The 14,595-nt window shown below is 39.9% G+C and overlaps 1 protein-coding gene across 2 annotated transcripts; it reads right to left on the bottom strand.

Moving 5' to 3' along the window:
• Positions 1–386: 386 nt before the first annotated feature.
• Positions 387–14,548, bottom strand: TOX4 (TOX high mobility group box family member 4). 2 transcript variants are annotated; one of them, XM_035728302.1, is made up of 9 exons: positions 14,407–14,548; positions 14,127–14,195; positions 7,715–7,957; positions 6,581–6,841; positions 6,002–6,232; positions 4,181–4,261; positions 3,106–3,849; positions 1,831–1,994; positions 387–1,129 (listed from the first exon to the last, which is right to left on the bottom strand). In XM_035728302.1, the coding sequence occupies exons 1-9, from the start codon at positions 14,410–14,412 to the stop codon at positions 1,069–1,071; spliced, it is 1,860 nt and encodes a 619-aa protein (XP_035584195.1). In that variant the 5' UTR covers positions 14,413–14,548; the 3' UTR covers positions 387–1,068. The 2 variants fall into 2 exon arrangements, with proteins under 2 accessions (XP_035584195.1, XP_035584196.1); XM_035728303.1 differs by lacking the exon at positions 14,127–14,195 and having other exon boundaries at positions 14,407–14,467.
• Positions 14,549–14,595: the final 47 nt, after the last annotated feature.

The following is a 14,595-nucleotide window of genomic DNA, read 5'->3' on the forward strand; positions in this document are numbered from 1 at the left end:
CAAACTAAACGAGTGCATGGAAAGAATTAAAATGTTGATTATACTATATAGGATCAAAGTGATTAGCAGTTAGTACTACGTGAACGTCGTAATCAAGAAGGGGGTTCTCTGGGACAGCTATTTCTCAAGGTAAGATTTGATTTCACTTAAGGTTATCATCATTAGGGCTAACATGCTCTAAATATTTGTTTACCCTTTCACAACTATGTGGCTTTGCTTGTCTTTTCTTTTTTTAGCTTATTTCCAAGAAAAATGAGATAAGCACATCTTAAATTTAAATGAAACCCTAGGGTGTACAGAGAATTAGCCTATATATTATGTAAGTGAAAACACCTCTAGCCTATCTTTTAAAAGATATTTCATTAAACACAAGTGAACACAACTTCTTTAGACTTTGGTAAAACCTTATATTAAGGATATAGACTTCTGTCTTTTACACTCATAAACTGTGGTAAGTGCAAGAGGGAGGATCAAGGATTACAGAAATAACATTATTTGTAAAGAAATAAATAAGGAACTCCCAGGTGACAGTATTTTCCCTATAGCCCAAGGTGCCTGCTCTGTTGAAAACTTTTGTTCTCAAAGCAATGTATAGGTGTGACAGCAATCGTTCCTGTTTAAGAGATAACCTTTAATGCAACTTTTTATCCCCTTTAAAATGGATGCACACAGTGTTTTAGCCTAGGCTCAAAGCTGAGTATTCTCCCATCATTTTAATAATTGTTTAGGCATGTCCTATGACAATTATACCGAGTTTCCTCAAACAACCCCCCACCATCACCACCCCTATGTTCTGCTTGTTCATATTCCCTTTACCCTTTTCTCTGCTATTATCACTGGTATCTCTGCTTGTACTTGAAAGTAAAAAGCAATTCCAGATTACAGCCAACTCAATGGCCTTGCTCCATAGTATGGCCCCTGATGAAGAGATAGAAAAGGGGAGAAGCACGAAGGACCATCATGGGTTGAGATCAGGCAGAAGCCTGAAGCCCAACTTGTTTTTTAAAAAGAGGCTCTTAGACATGTTTCCAGCAGATAAGTCTTCACTGGCTTGGAGAACAGGAAGGACTACTTCACAAACACCACAGTGTTTGAATTTCTAGAGGCCACCCAGGCCAAGAAGACATCCCTGAGAGAGAAGAGATACACATAAACTTAGAATTACAGCCTAGATACAGCCTTTTTGAACTGTCTTAAATAGTTTCATTAAGATGAAATGATATCAACATATGAATATAAGGGCAGTGGGCCTTAATTAAGTTTAGACAATCCTGATTTGCTGAAGCAGATTTGACTTAGGAAAATACCAATACTTTCATAGATAGAGGTAAATCCCAGGAAAATTGGGGAGATGGGCAAAATCTTCAGAACTTCTCTCGCCCCTACCACCCACCCCTTCTGCCACACTTAGCACCTTCTTCTTACGCTACTTACCACTTAGCATAATGGTCGTCCTCAAATTCTAATTCCCCGGGTAGCTGGATTTGCAGTAAGGAGAGAAGCTAAGCTAATATCCATAGTCACTAACAGCTTTAGGTGTTATAATTTTTTAAAAGACCATATGTAACTGAATGTTAAAGAGCACATGTAACTGAATATAATATAACCAAAAAGCAAAAACTGCTAATTACATCATCTTTGTCTATGTGGGAAATGTAAGCTCTTTTTAAGCAGGGAAAGCTTTTCTAGTAGCCTCTATAATTAGACATACATATAGCAATCTAGTCTACCTCAGGTCAGGTGATACTGACTATATGCTCAGGGTTACCCTGTTTTCCAACAGTTAACTTAGCAATATCTGAATTGTAAGAAGGGAAACTATAAGCTCACCTGCAGTGCTTCACCACACATTCATTGCTGCAGTACTCATTGTCCCAGTCCTTACTCACAACAGGAGGGTTCTCACAACCGGATCTCACACATCGAGGCTGGGGTGAGAGTGTCACAGGAGACCCACTCACCAGTTCAACATCCATTTGAGAAGGAGACTCAACCTATGAGAGGAAGAGAGCACAAAAGACGAATCAGATTGCTACTTACTTAACTAGCCAGCTAGTCAAATTAACTCCAGGAACCAATGGAGCTGCCCCCATAAGGGGACAGAGTTTTTTTTTTTTAACTATTTAATTTTTTTAATTTTTTTTTTTTTATTTACTTACTTGACAGAGAGAGACACAGCGAGAGAGGGAACACAAGCAGGGGGAGTGGGAGAGAAGCAGAGCTCCCGCAGAGCAGAGAGCCCGATGGGGGGCTCGATCCCAGGACCCTGGGATCATGACCTGAGCCGAAGGCAGAGACTTAACGACTGAGCCACCCAGGCGCCCTGGGGGCAGAGTTCTAAAAGAGTTCTTGGTCTCCCCCTCTCTAAGCATCTTGAGACTGACATGAAGATTCTTCCAATTGGTAGAATGCTGGCTAGTACTCTTTAATTTTATCTATCACTGACTTTATTCCACACTTGACTATTACTCCTCTGAAAATCTCTACAAAGTACAGTGTGAATAGAGGCTGGCTTATGCCATTAGAAAAAGGGAAAGACCTCAGAGATTCATAGTTTCCTGCTGATGGGGGGTTATTTTTCTTTAAATGATTGCTTCATTAATTGTGGACCTGGAGTCTCAAAACATATTTTAAATGACTGTTGGTGATGTACAAATTAAAACTAGGGTAATTGGCATCTATTTATGTCTCTTTGGAAAGACTCAATGATATGAACCATTTTTTTTCAAGCTATCCATCCCCCACTTAAAACACATCAAGCCAAGCAGCAGAGATGTAGGAGAAATTCCATCTCCAAAGTTTAGGGTCCTTGGATAGATACCTCTGAAAAATAACTCCATGCTTAGGCTTTATCCTCTTTTGTAGAACTGCAGTATGACTTTTGCTTAGTTAAGAGGTGGTCTGGGACAGAACACCCTCCTAAATGTTTCTTACCAAGAACAATAGATTATTATGGGTAGGACAAGTCACAGTCGCAGGGAACTCCCTACAGGAACTCCTGGTTGCCAGACATTAAATGCTAGTAGCAACCTCCACTTTTATTGGGTCAACCAAAATAATTCTACCTTTCCACTGGTCTGGAGAAAGACTTGAAAACAGGCTCACCTCAGGAACTACATCTGTGATCATCTCACAGATTGTCTCAGGAGAGGTTTCCTCCACTGTGTGGGCCTCGGGGCTGTTGTTCACAGGCCGCTCAGGACTACTTTCCACAGCTGGTGGGACTAAAGGTGTCTGCATTTTCAGAGTGGGTGGAGGCACAATCTTGATCTGCAGAGGTGGTGGCTGTTGCTGTAAATTGATTCGAACTTTCTGAGGTGGAGGCTGTTGCATGGCCTGCAGTGGGGGAGGCTGCTGCAGAATGGTCACTTGCTGCTGAGTGGGGGGCTGAGGCATCTGTTGCAGTGGAGGGGGTTGTAGTCGGGGTGGAGGCAGTTGCATAGAAGCAGCAGCTGCTGCTGCTGCCTGCAACACTGAGCGAGTGACAATTTGGGCTTGTTGACTGGGCTGGATAGTGGCTGTACTGGTTTGGCCTAGTTGGATCCCCCGGGAGGTCACCACTGTGGCTGGGATAACGGTAACCATCCCTCCTTGAGACATAGTAATAGAAGAGGGCAACATCTGTTTGGTAATAATCAACTTGGTGATATTGGGCTGACCCCCAGCCCCAGAAGATGCCTGGTTTGCCACATAGGAGGAAAGAGTGGAGTTAACAACAATGGAAGGGGACAAGGCAGGGGGTTCTGTTGAGGCTGGTGCTGGAGATGCTGGGTCAACAGTAGCCATAGGAGGTGGAGAAGGAGTCTGTGATGGTGGCACTGGATCCAATTCTACTGTTTCCACAGTGGCCTAAAAGACCCAAAAAAAAGGAAAGTAAGTAAGTCATTGGGAAATTTACTCTCTTCCCCAGAACATATTCACTCTAATCACCTCCCAAAAAAGATACATCACAGAGTGGAAGAAAGAAAAGAGCTGTGAAAGTAAATAATGGAGATAAACTCAGAAAGAGAGACTGTGGCAAGGTTTATGATGGAAACAATAGGAAACCTGTTATATACTTTTAAGCTTTTAATACAACATAGTATTAACAGGTCCTACAGGTTTTTGGCGGTATTTACTTATTTTAACTGCTAATAAACAGCTCCAAAAATCTTTTTATTGCTTTAAGTAACCCTCTCACCTGACACTCTTGATTGTCTTTATATGCAGCCAGAGCCTTCAGATACTCTTTCTTGGCAGCTTCAGTTTTCCTCTTGTACACCTACAGGAAAGGCAGAGACTGTTTATAAAGTCCCCATACTCCTAGAAAAGACTAATAATTCTGTATTATTTATCAACGAATGACAATTCATCTCAGTTAAATATTGACAACTCTTTTTAGTGAATATATTTCTGGCTAGTAATCAAGATAGCCTCCATGGCAGACTTCCCAGTGACCATGCATCTGAAAGTCAGCCAATCAGCAAGTCTTGCCAGGACAACTACACTTCTATAGCTAACACCAACTCATGCCCACTTTTATAACCAAAAAAAAGAGAGAAAATCCAGATCCAAACATTGTGTAAGATTAATAGTCTGCTTAGCCTGGGATGTGTCTAATGGGTATATTGTCCCTTAAGGACTGTGGCAAGTTATTTGAAATGATGGCCACGAGAATTCCTCCCATCTTGCATACTTTTTCTTCCATCAAGGGCTGAAACCTATTTCCCCTTCCTTTGAATCTGGGATAGCTCTATGAATTGCTTTGACCATGCAATTCTGGCTGAAGTGACAGAGAGACCTTGCACTAAGCTATACTACAAGGAAGCCAGTCTAGCCTTTTGATGGAGAGGCCATGTCAATGAGCAGGAATCTAAGCCAAGTAGCACCAAATGTCAGACACGAGAGCAAGGTCACTTTGGCCAGCCATACCAGCTATCATTTGACAAACCACAAGAATAAGCCCAGGCAAGAACATCAGAAAAACCATCTAACCAATTCACATTATCATGAGAAATAATAAACTGCCACTATTTTTAAAGCTATTAAATTTGCGGGGTGCCTGGGTGGCTTAGTTGTTAAGTGTCTACCTTCAGCTCAGGTCATGATCCCAGGGTCCTGGGATCGAGCCCTGCCTTGGGCTCCCTGCTCAGCGGGAAGCCTTCTCCCTCTCCTACTCCCCCCTGCTTGTGTTCCCTCTCTCGCTGTATCTCTCACTGTTAAATAAATAAAATCTTTAAAAAAATAAATTAAATAAAGCTATTAAATCTGCGGTTTGTTGAGTAGCAATGGATAACTGCTATAAGTTTCAGCTTTTTGTTTCAAATATTAAGTAGCAGACTCACTCTGACAAAAGACCTGGGGAGTCTAGGGCAATGATAATTACAGCCATCTTCAATATTAATTGTATATTTACATAGTATCATAATTTTTATTTATTTACTTTTTGAGAGCAAGGGGGAGGGGAGTGGGGGAGGGGCGGGGGGAGAGAGAGGGAGAGAATGAATCTTAAGCCGGCTCTACACCCAGTGCGGGGCCCACCGTGGGACTCAATCTCACGATCCTGAGATCATGACCTGAGCTGAAACCAAGATTTGGATGCTTAGCCAACTGAGCTACCCAGGTGCCCCTATTTTTTAAATCCATGTTATAGAGAGATTAACTATAGTTTTTCAAGTTTATACTAGGACAATGAAAAAACCATAAACTAAACTCTAAATTCAAACTTAAGGCTAGTGGATTTTAGAGATGCTCTTTACCAAGGAATGGCCTAATTTTACAGATGGAAAAAAAATGGGGTTTAAATTAGACTGTTTTTATAAACATTATTAATAGTTTTTGATGTGCATTCTGGAGTCAGTGGATGGCTGTAACTTTAAGACTATGATCTGTGAATGTGCTGTTAACAAAGAGGATATTAAATAACAACTTAAAAAGTTAAAAGGAAACTTAGTTTTTTATCCCCTTACTTAAAAATTTCTGGGACATTCACTACCCACTAGTCCCTCCATGTTCTGTTCACCTGTTTTTGCTCCTCTCCAAGACTATCCCACATGGAGGCCACAATTTTTGAAACCTCCCCAAAAGTGGCATTGGGATTCTGTCCCTTAATGGCAGCCTGTGTATCACGAAAGAATAAAGCATATGCTGAAACTGGCTTCTGAGGTTCATTAGGATCTTTCTTTTTTCTCTTCTTTGGGGCCTTCTGCTTTTTTCCTGCTTCCACCACAACTGTCTTCTGGCTGGGAAGTTGCTGCAGGGGAGAAAAGAGAATTACAAAAGGGAAGAAGGAAGTATCATGTCTGGAGAACTGTAAGAAAAGGACCTTAATATGGGGGAACTAACTAGGCACATGGATGGAATTTTCAGAAATGCTAAAAAGAGGCAATAGGATTAAGACATTAGTAAAGTATGTGAGGACCAATTAGAATGGGGATTGGGAAAAGCATTATAAACTGTAGATTGAGAGGCAGGACCCCATACCCAGAAAAGAGCAGAGGAGATGGCAGGGCAGGAGCAAATAATACTCGGTAGGCTCTGTATGCCAAGAGTTTATCCCAGAATATCATGGCAGATTTGATTTTGGCAGGGAATGCCTCACCCTCCGGAAATCCTCAACACCATCCTCATGAAGTGAACTAGTAGGTGAAGGGGTGGTTGAAAGACGATCCTCAGGTGACTGGGCAGGTGGCAGGATGGTGCCACCCCCTAAGCTCAAACCAAGTTGAGAACTCAGTTCTGACTGATCAATGGTGGTCAACTGGCTATGCCCCATCAAGCCAGATGTCATGTCTGTCATTGGTACATCAATTGTAACAGGTGGGTTGGCACTATACTGAGTTCCTATAGAATGGTCCAAGTCCTGAGAGAAGCAGAAGGACTAATTAAACACTAAATATAAAAAAACACCACTCTTTCCCCCCACTGAATTCAGGACAGTTTATAACCCTTGCTTACCCAGATTGTATCATCATTTAAAGACTAAACATCAAATAACTTACCTATATTAAGCTTTTTAATAAAGTACAGAAATTATTAAAGTTACTTCTTTGTACTCAAAAGCCTGTTCCAAAATAATGAAAAATAACCAGAGAAGTCTTAATTTTGGACAAGTTAGTTTAAAGAACAAATAAATTATTCAGTAATCTGGAGGTAGTGATGACACATAGGGTAAAGAAAAACTTCCTTCCTGTACTCTCCTACAATAATGGTCTTTTAAAGTTGCAACATACAGGCAATCAAGAGTAAATAAGGCCGATGTTAGAGATGTTTGGCATCAAATATAGTGTGAAGATGTGTTACTGATGAAATGTGCTGGAAGTCCAATATACCAATTTATAACAAAGTAATCCACAATACATTGGTTCAGACTGGTTTTGAATAAATCTCTCAACGTGCCAGCTGTCACACTCACATTTTTTTTTCACACGCACATTTTAATCCTAGGATGTGATGGCAATTATAGATGGGGAAAAAAAAACACCCCCCCCATCCCAATCATTTTCATATCCGGGTGAACTGGACATTTTATAATTTTAAATTATTTTTCAAGTAAAATTGATTCAAATGATAAATTTCCTTCAGCGGAAATTAAGTCTTTGTTGGTGAGCCTTTAAACACAGAATGAGAACCAAGTAATACCCAAATGTAGTAGGGAAGAGAGAGTCACTTTTATCTCCCCTACCACTACCAAGCCCATGAGCTTGGGTAAGCTTGATAATGTCTTGCCCCTTACCATGGTCAAGCCCCCACTCAGGAGCCCCCCGCCCTGCTCCATCAAGCCATGGGTCATGCCCACAGGCATGTCCAATGTCTGGACCCCATATTGGGCTGAAAAGCTGCCATCCTGAGAGGAGGAGGGGTCTGCCAGGTCATCAAAGTGGCCAACCACATCTGAGACAGCCAGTGAGGGATCAGAATCCAAGGAAATAGGTGGGATTTCAAATTCCTCATCTCCCAAGCTTGGTGTATGGAATGTCTGTAGGGGGAAAAACAGAAAAAAAGTTAGTGGGAAGAGGAGGAACTGCATACTGCTAAGTGAAAAACACGGCTGGGTACTGGAGTTTCTTAGTGTACCTCTTTTCAGCCTGGATCCTGTTTTTGTTATCAATTTCTTAAGACCTATTTAATTTTACAAATAAACCTCTGTTCTTCCTAATACCCTTGGTCATAATGGCATATACAAGGCTGCCAAAATCAATCACAGTTTTCAGTTTTTTATCTTTGCCATCTGTTGTCTTATCATGCTTATTGTTCTAATGAGTGACTCTTTGAGCTGTTAGTAAGGACCCAGTCTTTATAAATTGTTTTGCCTACGATGCTTAAAAACTCTCAAAAGATTCTAATAGACACCAGTTATTTTGCAATTATCCACCTGAACTATTAGACCACAGAAATTCACTTTCAACCAGACAATTATAGTTTTGACTACCGTTTTTAGGTTCCTTTGAAGCAAATCCCAAAAAGTACTGTCATGGAATGATATCCTCTTCTAAAATATCTACACTTAAGAGTTCCATCTTAGTAATCATGATGTTAACAACAAGTAAGATTTATTTTTGGAAAACCCAACAATGTCAAGATAAGGTTAATACTGAGGAGAAAAACCTTCATAAGAGCTATGGCCAAACGGCAAACTGGTTCTCTAACATTCCTAGTCTTGCTCTGACAGAGCCTTTTCTGCAAGAGAGGAAGCAAAAGATTACTCCAGCTAGCTATAAAACCCAATTCCTTCCTCTGACTTCAACTATAGTAATAGACTCCTTTCTATACTGAATGGGTCCACCATTTGTAGAGCTAACAGACCAATGTCTGAACTAAGATACATTAGATGCTATGGTTCCTTTTTTGACAGTAAAAAACTAAAATGGCGACATCTGCAGTAAGAGCATTATAAATACTTGCAAGAGACTCTGGTGTGAGAGAGGTCTGGGTTCAAGTTCCAGCTCTGCCACTTACTAAAGGACTCTGAAGGGGTTTTCCTCATCTATAAAATAAGAGTTGTAACAGTACTCTCCTTATATTGTTATTTTGTTTAATAACTATTAATCATTGCTATTAATGATAACATTAGCATCCTAATTATTAACTTGCAACCTGCTAATCACTTATAGAAAATTGGAAATTTTAGAAACTTTAAATTCAATCAACCTATCACATGGCATAGTAAATATCAACTGATTCAGATCAAATTCCAGAGGTACCCACACTTTTTCCCCATGGTTAAACAATACATTCTTTAAGGGTTCTTCAAGGTTATTATCGGCCCAGAAAGGGTCTCACTAATATCACCATTTTTTATTTCATTTTTTAAGTTTTATTTAAGTATTCTCTACACCCAACGTGGGGCTTGAATTCAGAGCCCCAAGGTCAAGAGTCACTTGCTCTTCTGACTGAGCCAGCCAAGTACCCCACTTTTTTTTTTTTTTTAATGAAGACATTGCTTAAAAGGAATTTCCAGCTAGTAGAAACTAGGGAGAACAAAAATATGTCTGTGAAATGCCTAATCTCTCTGAATCACAATGGCAAACTGAGAAAAGTTTCCTACAAGACAAACAATATATATATATATAGCTTCAATTCTACATTTTCCTTCTCTAAGATCCTTACTATTTTACTTAACATGGTAAAAATTTGGTAGAGATGTAACACGAGAGTGGTACAAGGAACATACGAGCAAGCAGTTCTTGATGGGAAAAACTAAAAATCTCCGCAACAGCTGAACTTTTCTCAGTACACAGCTCATGATTCTTGTGTGAAAGTTCTGAACTTCAAGTCCATGACTCTCTCTGAAATTTCAGTTTAGGTTCATGTGAGATTTTTCAAGAAGAGAGTACAAAGATTTCTACCAAATTTTCATGTGAACAAAGTTATGGGGATGGGAAAAAGGATCAGGGGAAACATCTACTGTAATAGATTAATAGTTGTATGATAGTAGTTTTCAATTTTTACAAGAAACAATGTTTTGACAAAGCAAAAGATGCCTATCTTTTTTTGGCTTTAAAAAGGCAACTCTGCCAAGATATGAAAATGATACTATTTGTTAAAAGAGAACAGAAAAAAGAGTAAAAATTCATATCCCAAACAAGAAACCAGTGTTCTGCAAAGGACTACCCCACATAAACCATCTGGAGTGCTCTCATGGACTACACTAAAAAACCAGACATGCAGAGATTCCATTGTATCGAATTAACAAGGCATTCTTTCTATGCACCACCCCCTGGAATGTGGAAACAGCTTTGTTATTCAGTATCCATGGCTTTAATGTTGTTTTTTGGGGGGTTTTGTTTTGCTTATTTGCTTGTTTCTTCCCTAAGTAAAAGAAGAGCAATGATCAAGAATACAGAGGGTAAACTATAGACTAGAATAAACACAAGAGATTCACTCTAAAGCTCTTTTACTACCATAAATGATAAAGCCAATAATGAATATCTAGTTATTTTATTTTAGTGGACCTACTACATAACTAGATCTTACTCTACCATATATAAAACAAAGATAAAACTAGCAAATATTCAGGTAAAAATAAGTGATTTTAACCCAGAAGGAGAAAACAGGAACATGATGTAGCTACCCTCTCATTCAGCCTTCTTTTCCTTCTCCGTTAAATTCATGGGCCTTTTTTAGGGAGGAAACAATTTGGGAATTACAGTTTATAAACAAGGATGCTCAGCTATTTGAAGAACCAAAAAAAAAAAGATTTCCCTCTTTTCCTATTTCCCCATGCTAAAACATACAACCCAGTATTTCTTTAAATACTTTGTGTAGGGGTGCCTGAGTGGCTCAGTCGGTTAAGCGTCTGCCTTCGGCTCAGGTCATGGTCCCAGGGTCCTGGGATCAAGCCCCACATCGGGCTCCCTGCTCAGTGGGAAGCCTGCTTCTCCCTCTCCCACTCCCCCTGCTTGTGTTCCCTCTCTGGCTGTGTCTCTCTCTGTCAAATAAATAAATAAAATCTTAAAAAAAAAATACTTTGTGTAGATTACTCATTTTAAAGAAATTTATTTTAATCCAACACCTGTCTACTCACAGTACACTGGTACAATGGGTCATTAAGATAATTCATTGTTTTTTAAAAATTCTATAGTAGTGAAAATTTTAAGTATTCAGCCTGAAATAATTAACTGGTTCTAATATTATAAGTACCTTTCCTAATTAAAAATAGGTATCTTTATATTATTTCCCAAAAGTGCTCAAAGCACAGTATCATTGTATAAGAGCCAACGAGAATGAGGAAAACAGATTAAACTCCCTTCAGATAGAACTTTCCTGTCTCAAGCAATGCTGTAACACATCCTAAGCCTTCCTCTCTGGATACTTACTCCTTAGAAATTTTTAGTATTATTTCTTACTTAGGTATAACTTAAGTATACAAATTTAAAGTACATAGCTCAAAGAATTTTTACATTATGTAAACATCCAATTAGCCATCACCCAGATCAAAGATACGGAACATTTCTATCACTGTAAAAGATTTTGTCATACTCCTTCCCAGTCAATACTCTCTCCTTTTCCTATCAGGTACCACTATTCTGATTTCTATTACCATAGTTTCACATTGTCTATTCCTTATACTCTTTAAAAAAAAAAGTGAAATTATATAGTGTCTACTCTTTCATGTCAGGCTTTTTACTCAACAATATATTTTTGAGATCACCCAAGGTACATTTATTAGTAGTTGATGTCCTTTTTTATTGCTGTGTAGTATCCCTTTTTACTAGTACCAGTTTATAGACATTTGGGTTGTATCCAGTGCTTAGCTATTGAGCAAAGTTGCTGTGAACGTACATGTTTTTGGTGAATATATGGACTCATTTCTCTCATGTATACATCAAGGAGTAGAAATTCTGGGTCACAGGGTAGGTATATGTTCATTTTTAGCAGATACTGCCAGTTTTCCAAAGTGAATCAATTTACACTTTAATCCGCAATGATTAAGAGTTATCTACATCCTTGCAAAATCTTTTGTCAGTGTTTTTAATTTTAACCACTCTAGTGGGTATACTGTCATGCTCGTTATAGTTTTAACTGGCATTTAAATGCCATTTAACTGGCATTCCCGATGAGTGATGATGACACTCTTTCATATGCTTAATGGCAATCTGGATACCCTCTTTTGTGAAGTGTGTGTTCAAATCTTTTGCCTGGGTGGCTCAGTCAGTTGAGCGACTGCCTTCGGCTCAGGTCATGATCCTGGAGTCCCGGGATCGAGTCCAGCATTGGGCTCCCTGCTCAGCAGGGAGTCTGCTTCTCCCTCTGACCCTCCCCTCTCTCATGTGCTCTCTCTCTCTCTCATTCTTTCTCTCAAATAAATAAAATCTTAAAAAAAAAAATCTTTTGCCTGTTTTTAAATTGGATTCTTTTACTCTACATTAAGTATTTGATATATCCTGAATATGTGTCAGGTATGTGTATTAAAATATCTTCTTCCAGTCTCTGGTATACCTATTTAATTTCTTAATGATGTCTTTTGATGGAAAGAGGTTCCTAATTTCAGTGAAGTCCAATTTTTCAATTTTTTTTATGGTTAGTATTTTTTGGACATCTATCTTTTTTCATGCAAGAAAACTCTAAATATCACTCTTTTTCTAAAAGAAAAAATATCACCTTTATCTAGTTCTAAGTTATATTGGGGGTGATTCACAATAAGACCAGGTACAACAAAAACCACAAACCAACTGAAATAAAGGTAAAAAAAAAAGGGGGGGGGGGAGGAAAGGTGAAGTTGTAATGAGAAGAACTGTTAGCAATGACAAAGACCTAAGCTAAAGGAAGACACTGAAATTTAATTGTGAGCTTCTTGGCAAAATAGTTGTGTTGTTAAATTTCTTAAAGTCATAAAAACAAAAAAAGGATAGACTCAAACCTGGAAAGTTTCTTGATGAGGCCAGTGTGAAATTTACCACACTCTAAATTTAAATCTGATTCAGAAGAAATTGGCAATGATGCATGTTCGTGTGGATAAGGCCAATGTGAGATTTACAGCACTCCAAATAACGAAATTAAACCATGGAGATATCGTTCAGAAAAAACTGGCAATGAGACTGGAAAGCATCAAAGAGATTTAGTTTTATATCATTTCTAAATTTGTCGTTTATTTGAGCTATACTTTCCCCTCAAGAGAGTAACGATAACCAATAATGGCAATAAAGAAATCAAACTAGCAACTGTCCCTTTTCAATCTAATTCTCATCCACGGAAATATTAAGATTTAATCCAGGATAAGCCTACTCAACAGCAACTGAGAATTCTTAGGACAAACAAAAAACAAAAAACAACAAAAACTGCTGCAAGTGGTTCACATCACTTTTGGGGGGGGGAAAGTACTAAAATTCTCAAAAAAAAAAAAACAACCCAAATCCTAGAAAGCTCAAGACTAATTTTTCGAAGACTGGGAAATTTACTTTTTCTGTTCCAAATCTTACTATTTTGCCCTGCCTAAACAAGTGATATGTATCTATGACAATATTTTAAGCAAAGCTTTTTCACAGATACTAAAGTATCTCATCATAACCATTACTTCTACTTCACAACATCATAAGAAACTATTATTACAGCCATTTGACAGCTAGGGAATCTGTGACATATAAAGGTGAAGTAACCTGCCCAAACTCTGAGTCACTGGCAAACAGAAACACATGTACTCAACTCCATGTTTTCTGGCAAATATTTCCTTTCATCCTGTCACTAGCGAAACAAGCTTGTAGGTAAACATAACCACTTTTTTTTTTTTAGTAGAAGTTTAAGAGAAACAAAGACCCTACAACAGAGAGAGTTCCAAGAATGAACACATGCTCACAGTTAACCCCTTAAGTAAACTCCCTTACCCCAATTTCTTCCCGCTGTGATCCCCCAGATTGTAGTTATTTCTCCCCAATGAAAGGAAACAATTCCACCCTGTCCTTCCAATCCAGAATCACTCTGAAATGGGTTGGCTCTTTTCAAAGTCTTGCTTTTCTGATGACAGCAGCTTCCCGGGCCTTCCCCTTAGTCTTTATAGGCTCGGGAAGCAGCTGCCACTGTTCTCTGAACACCAATCGCGGCCCCTGGTTCCCAGCCCCCGGGCCCGGGCGTCCGCGCTCTCCTCCCCACCGCCCTACCCTACCGCTGCCTCAGGCCCTCCCCCCACAGCGTCGGCAGCTCGTGCTCACCTCGGCCCCTGACAGGAAGGGGTGCGAGGGCCCTGTGATCGTCAGGTAATTGTCATTTCCTCCGGGAAACTGGAAACCAAAAGAAAGCGGCGGGGATAAGTTAGGGGGAGTAGAGAGTTAGCATGGAGCGACGGATTCTGTCCCCGACATTCTGACAACACTCCCAAACCCGGCTCTCTTCTCCCCTCCCGTCACCCGCCTCTCCGCCCGGCTTCCCGCCTCTGCTTCGACTCGGTCGGCCGCGCTCTCTCTCCAGCCTTCTTAACGCTCAGGTTCCTACCTCCATCTTCACACAACGGCTACCACCGTCTCAGTTCCCTCATCGCTCCCACCGCCCCCACCGGACTCGAACTGCCGTCACTTCCGCAAGGACGCGCGTCGCTCTCCGCTGATTGGAAGGAGAGCCGTGGGGCTGTTGCCGGGATGGCCAAGCGGGCGGAAAGGGTAGCTACCGCCCCCTGGAGCTTGG

The sequence above is a fragment of the Zalophus californianus genome, chromosome 6 (genome assembly GCF_009762305.2).
Source record: "Zalophus californianus isolate mZalCal1 chromosome 6, mZalCal1.pri.v2, whole genome shotgun sequence".
Taxonomy (NCBI): Eukaryota; Metazoa; Chordata; class Mammalia; order Carnivora; family Otariidae; genus Zalophus; species Zalophus californianus.

Excerpts from the sequence above, each read along its gene's own strand:
- TOX4 (XM_035728302.1), bottom strand. Across the intron at positions 4,262-6,001 it reads TTGGAGAGGAGCAAAAACAG|GTGTACAAGAGGAAAACTGA; the intron begins GTGAACAGAACA and ends CCTTTCCTGTAG. Across the intron at positions 3,850-4,180 it reads AAGACAATCAAGAGTGTCAG|GCCACTGTGGAAACAGTAGA; the intron begins GTGAGAGGGTTA and ends TGGGTCTTTTAG.